Below are 17621 nucleotides of genomic sequence, written 5' to 3'. Positions count from 1 at the left end.
TCATATCACGCTAATTCCAGGCAGCTATCAGGCAGACATGTTTTAGGGACAAAGACACTTTTGTAACCGAGTCAGATGCTTGATACCAGGACATCAACCCTCTATCGCTCATTCGTTTGGTTTTGCCTTGCATCACTTCCAGTCTTCTCTTAGGGGTAGTGTTTCTCACTTTTTCATTCTGAGAACCCCCCATCCCTACCCCTTATGTTGGCACCAGGCCTTTTTCTCATCCATCGCTCTGTCTTTCTTCCGTGCAGCCACAGGCTGGGTTTTTACCATTTTACTCAAAGGTGCTTTTATTCAGAGGTTGGGTGGGGTTGGGGATGGGGGTGGGGTTGGGGGTGGAGATGGGGGTGGGGTTGGGGAATACCTTGGAAATACTATAATGCTATTTATCACATGGCAAGGATGGTATGGCAGTTATGGTCTGCAATGTTTCTCATCCCTTGCCCTTGAAGTTTTCGCTAGATAGTGTGACTGTATTATTAAAGGAGTTTGTAATAAAAACCAGGCTAGTAAAGGAGGATGAAAACCAGGATAAGAACAATAAAGAATTCCTGTGGTTAGATGTAAATGCACATGTATGTTCAAGCATTGTTTCAGCTGTTAGGACAGCACACACCCCCACTAAGTCAAAATGAATGAACACACAATGATAAAAGAGAAACACTGTCTGTGGGACACCAGCTAAATGTGCTACACAGACAAGTCAGGAGGAAGATCAGAATCTCATCTGTTTTTTGTCTCTATCTTTCCACTTCCAATGTAAACACTTAACATGAAACTGCAATTGTGACTTCACTAGTTCAATGAAATAAAAAAAATACTTTGCATATTCTTCCATATAATACCAAGGCAGGTGGACTAATGATTAGGAGGGGAACGGTGAATTGATGATTGATGTGAAAAATTGAGTTGAGACTTGAATCTCACCATCGTCATGGTCTGCCAGGATGGTTACACGTGCGCTTGGGAAGTTGGTGCCAACCTGGCCTCCCATAGGCATGCTCAGCGAAACGTTGAAGTTCTCTTCTTCTTCATATAGGGAATCATCGATGATGATGATACGGCAGAACTTCTCGCGTTCATCCCTCTCAAACCGCAATACGCTTGTGTGGTCTTCAGGCCGTGTGATGTAATCAGAGTATGACAGAACCGAGCTGGGGATCGTGCCTGTGGCACTGCCTGAAATTGAATTAGGGTTTTTTTTTCAATATTACAATCACTTATAACAATATAAAGAGTCTACATTTGGAGACCTTCTTGATGTCATTCATGGAAACATCTTCAATTTCTGAATAAAAAGCCCATTGAGTTGTTTTGGAAGAACAGTTCATGTGTAATTTTCTCTTTCAACAAATGCAGAACATATAACATATGGGGACCTCACCTTGTTGGGTGTAACAGATCACCATAAGTTCCTGACTGGCATCTCCAGTGCGGCGGACAGGGACCAGAAGCTCCCCGATGTCCTCCTCTATGTGGTATTCAGACTGAGGGATGAACACGGTGGACTCTGGGAGAGGACAGTACACATGCAACTCAATATAAACACGATTGACAGGATTGATTGTTTAATTTTCTACTCATTTTGTTCATGGTCTTACCATCTCCAGGGTCCACAATCTCCACAGTGGCCGTGTCTGGATACTCAAGCACAGACATCACAGGCTCTGACAGTTGAATCTGGAAGGTCTCTGAAGTTTCAAACTCTTGGTCTGTGAAAATTTTAACTCGCCATGTGGCCCGGGTCTGACCTGGGTTAAACTGAACTTGCTTCTGGGCCTTTCCTCTGAAGTCCTTTTCCTTCTCAGCTGTTCCATCTTTCGTGTCAATGCCTGAGGGGATTAGAGAAATATATTTAGAAAATACTTTCTCCACCAGGGCTGGACTGGCGGAGAAATAGGGCCCGGGCACTTGCATTAGTGAGTAGCAAATCCGTTGTTTTGTGAAACTCTCATTTCTGCACACTGCTTGATCACTGTTTGAACCTTTTGTCTGGATGTTATAGGTGACACTTACTGACAAATGAGGTCTCTCCCAGGTATCCTCTCCTCTTCAGGGTCACTTCCAGAAACTTGGCATCCTCATCCACGATATAGAACTCTCTCTCCAGGGAGATCCAAGCCCAGTTCAGTCTAAATGGCTGAGGCTTCAGCTGGTTGCCCCCTGTTGACAAGGGAAACACGGTGACTTGAGCTGAACGGGCCAAGGCAGGTCTGTCAAACAAATGCTTCTTGAACAATGAATGGCTTTAGTTAGAGTGAGCTATCTATGCCTCTTTAAGCGCTAGAGAAAAAGAAAGAAAAGGTACTTCCCTACAAAGTCAACAGAAGGACAGTAATATGATCTGTCTTAGGGAAATGCCAATTAACATCCCTCTTACAGGCTTGGGCCTCCTGTTTCCTTTTAGCTCTTTTTGACTTCAGCATGTGATTTCACCTGAAGTCCTCTCTCTAAAGATGACATTTCGAAACACCCTGACTTCTAATATGGCCTAATGAGTTGAGACATGACATAGAAGACGAACCAGTTCAAGGGGTTAGTGCTTAATGGGGGATAAGGGGCATGTGCCACTCTTGCAGTCCCCTACCATGTTAAAAGGTTGTCAAGCTTGAGTTTTACCTCATTGGAATGGTCAACCCCTATAACACTTGTCTTTATATACCCCACCCTGATGGATAGAGGGGTGGTCTGGAGGGTTAATGTCACAGGCCCAGACAGGCCAGAGGTTGTGGCAGGCCACAGAACAATAGGAGGCCACAAACTCTTAGTCTCCCCTGTGATCGGAAGTCATGATACAGAGAGATGGGGCGTCAGGGTGACCAGTCTCACCTAGTTGTCTTCTGCTATGCTGCTACATAGTCTTCTTAGCTGCCCCTATTTTGTGAATAATAATTCTTATTTTTTTACATACAGCATCTCTTATGCTCCCTCACACTTTTTGCTAAAAGTTATTAATTACTGCATGCGATCTTAATTAGCCTAGAGTGGCTTGACATTACAATCTTTACAAACTCTCTTATCTTTAGGGTATTCCAGCAGACGGCTTTCACTGGTGCCATCAGTTAAACTTAGCCTACTGTAACACAACAATAGAATCACATTATGCCCCGACATCCTTGCGCTATTAGTCATTCCATATTTTATACCATCGGGAAATGTTCCTACAAGATGACATTATAGGGCAGATTTATAGAGTTATACTTTGCAGACAGTCTAAGGAAACATCGTACCCTGCCTTGACAGCCTCCAAAACCTCCCCCTCACCACGGACCACTCCGTGTCACAGAGACATCATCTGATCTTCAGAGGAAATCCGGAGCCTTTCTGTGACACAGGAGCCAGGGCTCACCTCAGACTCTGACCTTGAACCAGCTCGTGTGTCCAACAGACAGCTAAAAATACAAAATACATCTATCATACTGGCCTTCGACTGCCCTAGATTCCTCAGTGACGTTGGTAAACCCAACATAAACTGTCCAGCAGTACAGTACGTGAAGCAAAGACCAAGATATGAATGTATCGTATATGGATATAATAGAGCCTACAGCCTGGAAAAAAGAGACCACAGTAAAGATTTCTTGAGTTTCTTTAATTTTACTTTTAGTATTGTATGCCAAAGCATATGTGTGAGTAAAATGACTAAAATAACCCATCTTGCACTCAGGCTTACACAGGCTTTTTTTGCCATCCTCTTATCCGCTCTTAATCTCACCACAGTTAATGTCACATACTCATGTAGTGGCCACCTGTGCCATAATATTTAGGAAGAACAACATTAATAATTTTCTAACTCTTATAGCTCATACTTAAGCTCATACTTTGCTGAATAAATTGAAGTCTCCACCAGTGAAGGCCTAAGAGTCATACTGATCTGGCAAAGGAGGTGTCCTCAACAGCTTTCATTTGTCTGTACTGACTTTCAGTCCCTAATGTTGACCTGATCTGTCTTAGTTAAAGACAACATTCCTGACATACAGCTTGTGTCAACACATCAGATATACATACACATCACAGAGAATGAAAAATTAACCAATGTCTTTACTCCCTTGGTTCTGTTACATTATTTTTTAGATTGGTCATGGCCTTTAAATTTCACTTGGTGTAAGGGCCATGCTGCCCGAAACATCACATTAAAAAAGAGAAAAGAGAAATGGGAGCATGGTGTTGCAAACTTCATTTTTGTTGTTCCACTTGACACTGCTTGTCAATTTGAGATGGACGTGCATGTTTTCTTTGTGAAACTTTACTTACTTTACTTAAAACTTTAACTTTACTTAACTTTATTTCACTGCTATATCTGCACTTATCAGCATCATCCATCACCAAAGCACAGGGTCCATGGCTTAAAACCGTATAACTTCCACCTCCTTCCCATAGTCCCAACCCCCCTTGCTCTCTCCCTTGTTCATTCCTTGGCATCTGCAAAAGTCACCATGACTGACAGCTGAAGCCTGACACCTCACACTTAGGTCTTATGTTGCTGTGTGCCTCCCCGTCTTTACCACCTTTTGTTCCTCCGAGGAGCCAAAGGAAAAAACAAACAGCAGACAGAGTCTGGGTGGCCCAGACCCACTGCATAGCTATTCACTACCATGTCCCCCGCCTAGCTCAGAACTAGCCAGATGCTCGCCCTTTGAGTCCAACTAACTCCACTTAGTTCATCCAAATTTGACTAATACTGAGACATGTGGATACCAACACTAAGTGCCTAATTTCACCCTTGTGTGGGGGTGGGGTTAAGGCTTTTTTCTTGCTTTAACACCAAACAAGTATTGTTTTGTTATTCAAAATAATTCACTGTTGAGAATTGAGTGCTTATCCACTAGTAGTTGCATTGAGAACTTTGGTTCATCTTCGACTCTGGCTTTGGGCCACACTGCAACAGTGAGGCTCAGAACAACAGGCTCCTAACCTCTAAATTCACCATGCAGTCACAGAGATCTGCCTGGATTCTCTTGGTATTTACGAGGGCAATAATATGTACAGACAGACGGCAACACTAAGTTACAACCTCATGCCTCGTTAGCAGGTTGCTACACTTTAATCAAACGACAGAGATAACCATGCTGAAGTGATGAATGCCAGAAACATGATTCATGGACAAATGTATGACAATACTAGCATGTACATTGCCCATTGGTCATAGGCCATTCACTGCCATTTTACAGTAATTCCCTTGAGCTGACAGTGGACACAGCACTCTGTTTACACCCTTAATAAATTCAACAGTGGTGATTTATTTCAATTACCAGCATTAGCCCACTAGTATATCAAGGGGAATGTGGCAGCCATATTTGACTGCTTCGGGAGCTGTACTACAGAGGGTCTGCTGGATGTTATCCAGGCCTCCAAAGGTGCCTGCAGTCATTCTGCAATGCCTTGGGCACTCTCACATGTGAAATGTTAACGCCTGTGAGCCAGGCTAATTTACTAACACCCTCAGGCCAAGCAGCAGATGAATGCCAAAACTCTTGTCAGAACACCCAAGACAAAAGCTGAATGGAGAGATAAATAAGCATGTATGTCACAAGAAAGCCGTGATTTGGGTTTTTTTCTTTTTGAAACATATTGTCAATAGACAGTTAAACATCACTATCATCAAGATGGAATGCCATTGAGCAGGGCAGACACTTTTCCAATGCAAATATGTTTCCAGAAGTCCCTGCGTATAGCAAGAGTTTACATATCTCCAGAGAACAGCTGTTTTGTGTTTTCTGCATACGGTGTGTGTGTGTGTGTGTGTGTGTGTGTGTGTGTGTGTGTGTGTGTGTGTGTGTGTGTGTGTGTGTGTGTGTGTGTGTGTGTGTGTGTGTGTGTGTGTGTGTGTGTGTGTGTGTGTGTGTGTGTGTGTGTGTGTGTGTATTTGCACAAAACCTGAGTAACCATGAAGTGTTTGGCAACTACATGTGTGCAACTAAGCATCACGGCCTTTACCTACGTATATTTTGACATTTAATATATTTATGTATTATAACACATGCGGAATTACCTTTTATATGACGGCCATAGTTTGAATACTTTTATTGAACTGCTGAGGGGAGTACTGCTCCTGTCTGTTTTTAACCTGAGGATAAGGAGTGAGCCAGGGGACAGGCTAAGAGCTGAGAGGTCATACCATCAGGGCCACTGACAGCTTTTGCTGGGCCCAGGACAAGGTCATCTTAAAGGGCCCCCTACCCAATACATACAATTCTGGGCCCCCCATCTCCCTGGGCCTGGGAGAACATACCCCTTTCTCCCTCTCTGCTGGCGGGCCTGCATACCATACCACACTACATGATGCAAAGGGAAGCAACCCAGCTCTGCTGCTTACCACCCACCACTCCAGAGCTAAGTATATCAGCCACTGAGTGACAGCAGGCAGCGTGATGATTATTGCAGTTCCTAATTAAGGTTTTCCTCTTTTAACCCATCATCTTACTTCGTGTCAGCTCAAACATCCCAAACAGGGTCAGCCGCATTGGTTTCATGTCAGACATACACACCGTGTCTTTTCGTTTAGCTCATAATATGAACGGCTTTTGACATCTTGGTCACATCTAACCAGACCACACAGAGGATAATGTTCTGTACAGAGGCTAAAATGTAAATGTGATACATCACTGGCACTGTCCAAAACTCTCGATGGAGGAATTGTGAGAAGAACATACAGTATACTGTATACGTTAGAATAGAGGTTGGAAGTCAAAGCATCTCTGTGCTTTGTTGGTGTCTGTGCATTACCACAGCAGCTTTATGTTTAACGGAGGAGCACAACATCTAATTTGTCTCCGTTGCCACCTAGCCTGTGCCTGCTGCCATCATTATATGCAACTACGGTATGGGAGTGTTGGGAGCACTTGTAACGCTTGGAATCCGAATGAAATTAAGACACAAGAAAGCGTGACTGTAAGAACTAAGGGGCAGATGGCTTTGGTGAAAAGACTACTGTATATGATGGATCCCAGAGGGTGCCAAAACAGATTTGCCATATGAACGAGACAAGAATAACCTCAAAGCTGTACATCATCTCTACTGCAGGCTCCAAAGTGCCCATAAATCTGCTCCGACAGACGCACGGCTGGAGGAGAAGGAGTTGAGCTGGGGCTTCAGCCACTCGCTCTTCCCACACACACCAGCAGTGGCACCAGCTCACTGTAAATTCACCAGTGACTGTCGACACCGGTGACAGGTCAGATCTGAAAACACCATTAGGAAGTGTACACCAGGAAGCCGGGGTGGTGGGCTCTATACTCCTCTGGTTGGCCAGATTGACCCCCTGACGGTTTGCATGATTGCTGGGCATTAAGGTCACACAGCATGACACATGATAGACTACACTAAAGACTCCAGAGACTGCAATCCAATCTTTGCTCAGTCTGCATCAGCATGATTCCTTTTTAGGCCTTCATCTGCACTTTGGGTCTTAAAACACTCAAAAATGTACCAGCATCACTAAGCAAAGAAGAAAAACTTTAAAACACAATTGCCTTTACTGAGTAGCTTTGTCACGCAGCTAAAGGCATTCAATTTGTTTGTAAGAGTTGTCCCATGTAAATGTGACGTACCAGCTATTTAGTTGTTTCATTCCTCTAGCCAGATACGTGGCACCATACTCTAAAGAGAATCTTAGTAAAGGTGCAAGTCTGTGGGGTTATCAGTCCATCTTAGACCAGGGTTAGAATTACAGGTCTTGAAAGTAGACCAGCATGGGGTTTCTCTCCACAACCCCACACCCCCAACACCCCCACCCAACACCCACCACACACACACACACACGCACACTCAAACACACACACACACACATACTCCACACCCCACACACCCACACCCACACCCACACCTGTCTTCCTCTATTCCCACTTCCAGGCCCAGTGGTGAGCAGGACACTGGGGGCACATGTTCATGTGACACTTCTTCTGACTTGGTGCAAAATGAGTCTTTCAGCACAGATCATTAACATCCAGGGAGCAGAGGTCTAATTCAGTCTGGGGACCTGCTGCAGACAAGTCTTAGTTTCAGGGACTTTGTCACTGCTTGCTACGTGATACTTCAACGAAGGACCATGTTTTTATTTCTTATACTGTATTTCTTTTACTTATACTGAGACGAACAGTTTGTTATAAGATGCTAATAGAATCTTTTAGATACAACAAAATAGCTATGGTAGTAAAACGATAATGGGCTAATGGTGTTAGTGTTGAAAAGCCCTGTATACCCTATAGCTGGCTTTAGAGTTAAATTAAATAATCATTTGATGTTCAAAATTAAACAAACCGAGAAACCGGGGATCATTGAGTATCTGTCAAAAATGCTTGATAGCACTAGACTTCACAGTATTCATCACATTACTAATATTTGATTATTTATCGAAGTTGTCGCTGTCTGGCAGAAATCTTGCAACTCCACATCTTATTTATTTATTTATGTATTTTGAAATTAGTACTTTTGGGCAGTCTCTGTAACTATGCGTTTTATAAATCACTGAAATGATGAAGTGTTTATTTATTGCAAAAAATTGTGATTTGATTTTAGATTAATATATAATCAAAAATTATTAGGTTTCTGCCAGACATTGACAATAGGTAAGGTCACTAGAACGGCCTGCCCGTGGCTCTAACGGCTGGGCACTGGACTGCTATGCCGGCGACCCGGTGTCTAATCTGGCCCGAGTCCTTTGCCGTTCCGCACTCGTCTCTCTCCCCCCACTCACTTCCTGTCTCTCCTTCACTTTCCTATCTCAATGAATAAATAAATAAATATCCAAAAAAGAAAACAATTAATAGAACAACATTATTTCATCGTAGAGGTCAGCAGAGTCAGGCACATGTGTAGACAGTGCCTGTATCCCTCCCTGTCATTGCTATCATTAACACACACACACACACACACACACACACACACACACACACACACACACACACACACACACACACACACACACACACACACACACACAGTAGCAGCTATGCCCCACACACTACATTTAAGACCTGCTAATACCCTCACACAGCTGTCCCTACCAGTTCATCTCCCCTCCGTTTCCTCCTGCTGCAGTAGCTGTTAAGAATCCATCTGATTCCAAAAAGAATGCACCAAATTTCTGGAAGCCCTGTAGCCTCTAACAGCAGATGGGGTCACTGGCGAGCCTATTCCTTGTTTGATGGAAATACTCAACTGCATCATAACAACATTGTTATGACATTACTGAGAGCCTTAAGTAACACATTAAGACAAAGCCATTACAATTTTGGTGACAGTTTTTGGCTCTGAGCTAAGGGGTTTATAAAATCCCTCACCAAACTGTGTCACCAGCATATGAACACGTGTTCAGAGGATGCAGTTCCATTTCAGAACCACATCACTCGAGAACAGGGTAGCGATTTTGTTAACATTTCAGAATCTGCAAGACTTTACATACAATACTTTGGTGTCATAACTGAGGTAACAAAAGTAGTAGAACCCCCCCCCCCCCACACACACACACACACACACACAAAAAAGTGACTCATTTAAAGACTGCGGGGCTATGTGATTCTGCCATCCTGCCTGGGGCATTTTCCTTTCTAATCAACCTCCTTATCCCCATACAAAGGTGTCTGGTCAATTCTTCTCATCTTCCTACAAAGCAGTGGTCAACCTGCTTGGGCATGTCCTGAGAGCCATAAACCCCTCTGTAATGACTGAAGATGGAGAGAGCGGGATTTGGGGTGAGCAGAGATGAGTCAGTCCCTGAGGCCACTGGCCACTTTATTACAAAGTCTGCAGCCATGCAAAACAGAGAAAACCACTGATGTTGGGCCGCCACAAGATGTTCACCATGCACTGATCACACCTGGGAACAACGCCCCCAGGGGAAGCAAGAAATAAAAGATGTTTGACTAGCAAAAAAAAGAAGTAACATATGTTCCTGTCTTTTATGGTCATGATAAATTACCAACCTGAACAAAAACTAAAAGAGGTCAAAAAGACAAGAATTCAGGCTTTCAGGCTTGAATTAGGCCTACATGTCAACACATAGGCTTCAGAGAGCAAAACTGGGCCTTTCCTAATGTGCAATATTGCCTTCTTTCAAGATACAAATTAGGAAAAAGTTAAGAAGTAAATGTATATTAAACTAAAACATACATGACTATTAAATAATCACTTAATTAAAGTCCCATGTCCAATGTTTCCAAATAATAATGTGGGAGTTCTCCTTTCTGATAATTTGCGCCTTTATTCCATTCACTGAAAAGGCTGCAAGATAAGTGTGAGACAAAACACTTGTAGGTAAGTAAGTCAAATGTACTTACTAAGCCTACTTTACTTACTTCCAAAAGACTAGGCTGATAGTTGTGAAAAGGGAGATGACTACCATAGAACACATGACCACAGCTGAATGCCACAGGAATATAAATACACCATGCTCCTGAAATCCAAATCCCTCAAAACAAAGTATCTCTCCACACTGCAGGGAAGTGATGTGACATTAAGCACATCACACTCTTGATGACAAGTAATAATAAATTACACTTCTGAAAATGCAATCCATCTACAGTGCCTTACATTATGGAATGGGCAAGTTGATTTCATGACAGGTTAAAAATCTAGATAAGTGTGACACTGACATAGACATTAACGTTTCTTGACTTGACTCACGTGCTACCGCTATTCTTGGTTATATGGCATGGAGTTCTATTTCAATGGACAGGAAATACTCAGGATACTTTGTTACAGTTGCAGTTCAGTTTCACTTCACTGGTGTCACTATCAGCCACAGAGAGTGGAACACACTACTGACAGATACTGGCAGAAAATCAACTATGAAAGTTACAGTACATGTCTAAGACGCATTTCACAATTAGCTGAACCCTTTTAAGACAATACACATCATGCTATACAGATTTGCCATGTATGGTTGACATGTTCCCCTCTGTGTGTTTGAATAGAGTTAGCACTACCAATCGTTGCCAATTGCTAAGCCTTTGTGGTACAAACATTACAGCATAGCTGTCAATAATCCTACAAAAATGGAGATCATGTCAACAGCACTGTACATTTAGACCAGCAAACTTACAAAAATATCTCTTACCATTATCCTCGACTGTGAAGTAGAAGATGTCACTTGTGGCATTGCTTCCATCCAACAGCACATAACAGATTTTCATGTCATCGATTTCAGCTAAAAGGGGATATTCATTGAAAAGACAACATGAGAAAATACAGTGCTTCAATGTGTTTCTACATTATATTCATTTTCAGACTATTGACTTTACAGCGAGGATTAACCTCTAATTAGACACACAAATTTGATTTCACATGATATCACATAATTTTAGCTGGGAGACTAAACATATACGGTATATACTATAACATAATAACTTAAATATTATATTTCGAAAAGAACAAAAAGCATCCTCACCCTGTGTGAAGGTTTTGATGCTGTCATTGCCAAGGGCAGTGTTTATGATAAACCCATGCTGAGGAGGTTCAGACACTGAGAACTTCAGCACTTTCCTTGGGCTGTCTCTGTCCTCAGCCTTCAGGGCCTTGCTGGTTATTAAGAAGCCAAGGTGTCCGGTGTGGAGCACCCTCAAAGTCGGTGCTGCCTTGTTCACCACAATCTGTGGCACACCATTATCTACAGTATTGATGCGAATAGTCATAGTTTGGGGCTTTCGAGTCTCATAGACGGTGTCAGGAAAGAGATAGAACTCAGTGTGTGTTCCATCTGTAACAGTGAATGAGAAGCTGTCCTCATTTGTCTCTGTACCATCGTGTTTGTACGTGATGAGGTTTTCATTCAGGTCCTGTTTGGTGAAGGAAGTGATTGGCAGGCTGGCATTGTACAAAAGCTGACCATGAACTGGCACTTGTGTGATCACAAAGCGGAGCAGATTATCTGGTGTATCACGGTCCTCCACGGTTAGTTCAAAAGGTGTGATCAATTTAGACTCACCCTCTTCGACCACAAGCTTGTTAACAGTCAGGACTGGCTTCTTATTGTCAACATCCGTAATGGACACCCTGAATGTCCGGAAGACAGGGTTGTAACCGTCCGTCACCTCAAACTCAAAGCTGTCCATCTTCATCTCGTCATCAGATGTGTGAATGTAATAGATCTTGTTTCCGGCAAGCTGCAGCTGGGTGAATGTGGAGATGGGCACACCTGGTAAGTCTGAACATTCCAGGTGACCTCTACTGGGGGCACGTGTGATACTGAATGTCAAGTGCTCATCTGGGCTATTGATGTCAGTGGTGCTGAGGAGATCAGTAGTCAAGGTTACTTTCCCTCCCTCTTTCAGGGTCACCCCTTTGTTGATGACATCAGGGAAGACCATGTCAATGCTGCCAATGTTTATGTAGAAGTATCGGTCGATTAGGGGGTTGATGCCATCTGTGACATCAAATTTCATGAGATCACGGATACCCTCCTGGCCTGTGTGAACATACTGGATCAGTCGTTTGTCGACTTCATCCTGTGTGAAGTTTGTCCCAATTGTTATGTTCCCAACCACATCTCCATGTTTGGTGATACGCTGGAGGTAGCCCTGTCCTGGCCCGTGACGAATTATGTAAGTAAGTTCTTTATCTTCAGAGTCAAGGTCAGTAGCTTTCATGACCCTGTTGGTGATTACTTTGGTCTCTCCGATTTCAACCTCCAGGCCATCATTAATTGCCATTCTGGGTGTCTCATCGTCAACAGGAATGACCATAATGGGCACCTTCTTCTCAACAGTGAACTTGCCATCAGAGAGTCTGATTTCAAAGCTGTCTTCTTTAGTTTCTGAGTCATCATGCTCATAGACAATGTTGGAGGCTTCCTTTATTTGCTCAAGCGAGAACCTCACAACCGGCACAGTGCCAGAACTCATCTGTTGGACAATGCTGCCATGCTTGGGGTTTTTGATTATCTCAAATTCGAGCTCATCCCCCGGGATGTCTGCATCTGCTGCATTCAGTATGGGAGTATCGATCACAAGACTCATGCCCTCCATCACCACAAACTCCCTGACAAATATTTCTGGCTTTTCATCATTGGCTGGCACAATTACAATTGGGAAAAAATGCCGTTCAGAGAAATTAATACCATCTGAACAGCGGAATGTGAATCTGTCCTCAACTGGCTCTACTCCCTTGTGGATACTCTGAACATAATGGATATGGCCTAAGCCAACATCTTTAATGGTGAAGGCTGTGATAGCAGTGCCCGCTCTGGACTTTTCTGAGCCTGGTGCGGGTGAGATGTTCTCAATGTAGCCTGATGATGGCTGGACAATAATGGTGCACAAGATATCATCGTTATTTGTGTCAACATCCTCAGCTTGAATGTGCTCAAGGGTAATAGTGTTCTTTTCCCCTTCCACCACAACAAACTGTTCTCCTACTATTACAATAGGTGGTATGCTGTCGAGTGGTAGAATTGTAACCTGCACTGTTACCCCCTGGACCTTGTTACCCCCTACCACCCATTCTTCAGACATATCAGATAAAGAGAGATTGAAGGAGTCATGAAGCTTGTAAGGGCCTATTTCACCACTGGTGTGTGCATATACTACCACTCCATTAATGATGTCTTGCTGAGTGAAGCGCTCTGCTTGCCGGCCATTCACCAAGATGTCACCCAGTCTAGGTGGCTCTTCAACTATAAATGTCAACATCAAGTCATCAGTGTCTTCATCATGGCCCTGGATAACATTGCTAGTTATCTCAGTGGCCCCATTCTCCAACACATTGATAGAGGCTCCCAGGAGTCCTGCCGGTAACATGATAGTGGGCATCTCATCATCAACCGGTTTGATGGTGATTTTTATGATGATAGGTACCTCATGGAACCCATCACTTACATCAACTTTGATGGTGTCACTAAGGGATTCTGCACCACCATGCGTGTAGGCCAAGCGGCCGCTCTCGATGTCTTCAAGCATAAACGTCTCATCTTTTGTCATTTCTATGCCAAGGTACTGCAAATGCCCATATCGAGGTATCTGCGTCACAGTAAAAATGATGTTCTCAATCTCTGTGTCCTGATCTGAAGCATCCAGCTCCTTCTTGGTAATGATATACACACCTCTTTCTAACACAGTAAAGCCAGTGTTGGTGATCATTGGAGGCTTGTTATCGACAGGCTGCAAGAATATTGTGAAAATGCCATCAGCTGAGTTACCAGCTGTGTCCTCAACTATGAATGTGAATTGAAGTACTTTGGGTGTGATGCCGAGCTCCTGGTCTGGTGGTTTGTAAGCTACTTTATGGTGATTGATCTGGGCCTGAGTGAATACAGTAATGACGGTATCAGGACTGTCAGTGAGAACTAGGTTACCCAACGGCACTGGGTTGTTTTCATCTGTATCCGTGGGGACCTTTTTAATGGTGTATCTCAGATCTCTGTCATCACAGTCAAGGTCAGTATACCGCAAGAACTTCTTTGTGAAGGGCGTAAGCTCATATTCCTGCACAGTCATATGGAGGGTTGTGTCAGGATAAAGTTCGGGGGGTAGATCATCAACTGGTTGGATTTTAACAATAAAAATGTGTTTTCCTGACTGGTTTGGTGGATCGTTGTCATCCTGGACATGGAATGCTACCTGATCTATTACAGTTGTAGTGCTATGAGGCCCAGTGTGACGGTAAAAAAGCTTTCCATCTAGAATGTCCTGCTGAAACCACTCTGTTACCACCTGTTCAAAAATCTCATCTGTCTCACTGAATGTCCAAGTGGATGGATCGGCAGGAGGCTCAACCTGCCTGAGGAGCAGTTCTCCAACAGTTGAGTATGGAGCTTCCAGTGTGAACTTAATGGTTGAATCCTCTGAATCAATGTCTGTTGCACTTAGTATGAAGGGGGATATCTGCATCATCTCATTCTTGTGGAGCACAATGCCCGTGTTAGCATTTATAATTGGAGGCTCATCGTCAGTGGGGGCAATAGTAATGGGGAAGAGAAATTCGACTTCATTGCTCCCATCAGTCATTCTGAAAATAATGTTGTCACTGTATGTGTCACTGCCATCATGCTGGTACACAACAATGCCTGCATCCAGATCAGATGGCGTGAAAAACTTTCGCTGGGACCTCAGCACTGTCAGCTCTCCATGTTTCAGACCGTCAACAACAGTGATCCTCACATTCTCTAAATTGTCTTCATCACTAATCTCTAAGTTCTGATCACTTGACAGTGGTCTGGACTGCCCCTCAAACAGCAACTGCCCAGTGTTTTTGGTTGCCACAGGTGCCAGCGTGTTCATGGGCTTAACAACAATCATAAAAGCAAATGGGTCAGACGCAGCACCTTCAGCATCCACTATCTCGAATTCAATCTGGAAAATTCTCTCCACATCTGAATCTTCAGAGGGTGGCTTATAGGCAATTTTCAGGTCCTTAATGTCTCTCTGATAGAAGGATGTAATAGGTAAGTTTTGGTCATCCGTACTGATTATAAAGCCCTGCTGTGGCCCCAGTGGAGAGGTAATGTTAAAGATCAAGTCATCGGCAGGGGTCTCAACATCTTCAGCTGCCAGCATGTCACTGGTAATGGCTGTCATCACAAACTGATCTATTTCCATCATCATCATTGCAACAAAGCTTGGTTTTGGCGGGGTATTTTCTGACCCCTCTTTAATTCTAACCATGACATGAAAATGCTCTTGTTGAATAGTGTTGCCGTCGTTGTCATGCACCTCTACTAACATCGGGATGTAGTCCCTATTTGGTGAGTTGGTCTTGGCTGTGTGTTGGTATCGAATGCCTTTCTTAACAAACTCATCACAGTCAATCATTTGGCCATTAATAGAATTATCTAAAAGTTTGCCATACCTGGGAAGTCCACCTGCACCAACCAGTGTTGTCACCTTGCATTTTGTGACACCGTCTTCATATGCAAATTCCAGGCCTTTTTTATCAATTGGGTTGCTCTGCCCATTGAGTTTGTCCACAACTAAGGGCATGTTTCGGGTCAGAATCTCCAACTGCTGGAAGACAACTTCAACTTCCAGCATGAAAGGCACCACCACTGTGTCTGTCTGTGAGTCATATCGCAGCTGGAGTTTCACGCGATCTTTGCTGGGGCTCCTGGATCCAAAATGTGTGTATTTTACCTCCTCAGGACCAAAAGCGCAGGGGAACTTCTTTGGGGTCAACATGCCAGGTTTCTGTGCCAGTGGGTCATTGTCTAACACTGTAATGTGACAACGATCTCCTGGCTGCACTTCAGTCACCAGGTCATTAATAGGATCCAGGTAGACAGACCGTCCAAAGGGAACTCTAATACCATTGTTTGCGATTAGAATTGAATCAGCATTAGGTCCAGATCTGTGCTTGTAGAGGTATGCTGTGTTGAATGGCTCTGCTTTTACAGGGGAAAAGCAGCAGCCAAAACCAAATAGAATAAATAGAGCAAAAGCCCATGCTTTAAACAGCATTATCCTTTGCAGACAACCAGCCATATCCACAGCCAGCTGCACTGCAGCAAATATCAAGTACACAAAATCTTAAGAGTTTTGGCAATGGCAATTTCAAAAAGAAGGGTGTTTAGTTGATGGGTTGTTGAATTTAGATGATGCAATCTTCCCAGTTATCCACTTTCTCTCCGTCTCCCTCTTGCTGTCACTCTCTTTGCTGTCCACACTCATACACACGCAGGGCAAGTGTCCCTAACTTAGTATGAAGTGGCAGGTATTCACGGACAGAAGTAAGCTCCACCCCAGAACTGCCCTCTCCCACGACTGATCTGAGAAAGTTGAGCCTGGAGTCCCCTAACTGCGCCCTCCCCTTATCTCCCCCTCCACAGTCGCTTTGCATGCCTTCCTGGCGTCTGATTGGGAATACTGCGTCAAACAGCGATTTTCTAAATAAAAACACACTTTTGAAGCAGGCTAGTAAGCCTACTTCGTTTCAGAGATAGACAGATATGCTTCCATGTGGTCTCCATATTTCACGTTCGTCCTACAGGCTTTCATCATGTAGGGTTAATGATTGTACGGCTGAAACACTTGATGTTCGAAGCGGGTTCATTCAATGACGGTTGAAATGAGTTTAGCCTACAGGGAATCTCATGCTGCTTTCAAAATTGTGCTTTTTTGCACATCAGTGTTTTACTGCGTGTTTAGTTCATGTTTTGGTGCGTATGGCGTATTAATTACGCACTAACACATAGGCTAGTGCCCGAAGTGCACAAGTGCTCCATGAGACACAGCATCAGTCTCTGTAGGTTACAATCGCCGACTTCAGCTGTGCGCGCGTTTCTTCAGATACATATGCCTTCAAGAACCAAAGCACTTTTAATTGAAATGTCAATAATGCAGGGATTTCAGAGGACTCGAGCACATTTAGATAAATACGCGAAAGCTCTCCGGTAAATTACGTGCCCCACTGTGCCGCAAAAAATGTACACTTAACGCGCCATCAGGTCAGTTACAGCATCGGCGCAGAATCCGTTCAGTAAGTTATAGAATAGACTAATAATACTGTGGGCCTTTGGTTTTTGTGTTCCCCTGCCATGATGTAGCCTACTGAAAAGGAGAATTGTCTACGAATATTGACAATGCCATTCCGTTATTTTACTTGACTGACTTTCTTGAAATCACATTGAATAATTAGACTACTGATACTGTGCTATAAATAAATAGATAGCCAGTTTGATTGATTGTTTGTTT

The 17621-nt window shown here is 43.5% G+C and overlaps 1 protein-coding gene across 1 annotated transcript in view; it reads right to left on the bottom strand.

Moving 5' to 3' along the window:
* frem3 (Fras1 related extracellular matrix 3) overlaps positions 1-16656 on the bottom strand; it is a 27438-nt gene extending 10782 nt beyond the window's left edge. The window contains exons 1-6 of the mRNA XM_063218245.1: positions 11390-16656; positions 11060-11149; positions 2023-2169; positions 1608-1838; positions 1391-1516; positions 934-1185 (exon numbers count right to left, since the gene is read on the bottom strand). Coding sequence (XP_063074315.1) covers positions 934-1185; positions 1391-1516; positions 1608-1838; positions 2023-2169; positions 11060-11149; positions 11390-16412 — 5869 coding nt within the window. The 5' untranslated portion in view covers positions 16413-16656. The remainder of the gene's footprint in view (positions 1-933; positions 1186-1390; positions 1517-1607; positions 1839-2022; positions 2170-11059; positions 11150-11389) is intronic.
* Positions 16657-17621: the final 965 nt, after the last annotated feature.

The sequence above is a fragment of the Engraulis encrasicolus genome, chromosome 16, assembly GCF_034702125.1.
Source record: "Engraulis encrasicolus isolate BLACKSEA-1 chromosome 16, IST_EnEncr_1.0, whole genome shotgun sequence".
NCBI classification, from domain to species: Eukaryota; Metazoa; Chordata; class Actinopteri; order Clupeiformes; family Engraulidae; genus Engraulis; species Engraulis encrasicolus.
The sequence above is the reverse complement of the archived record's forward strand: the minus strand, read 5'-3'. Positions and strand labels throughout refer to the sequence as shown.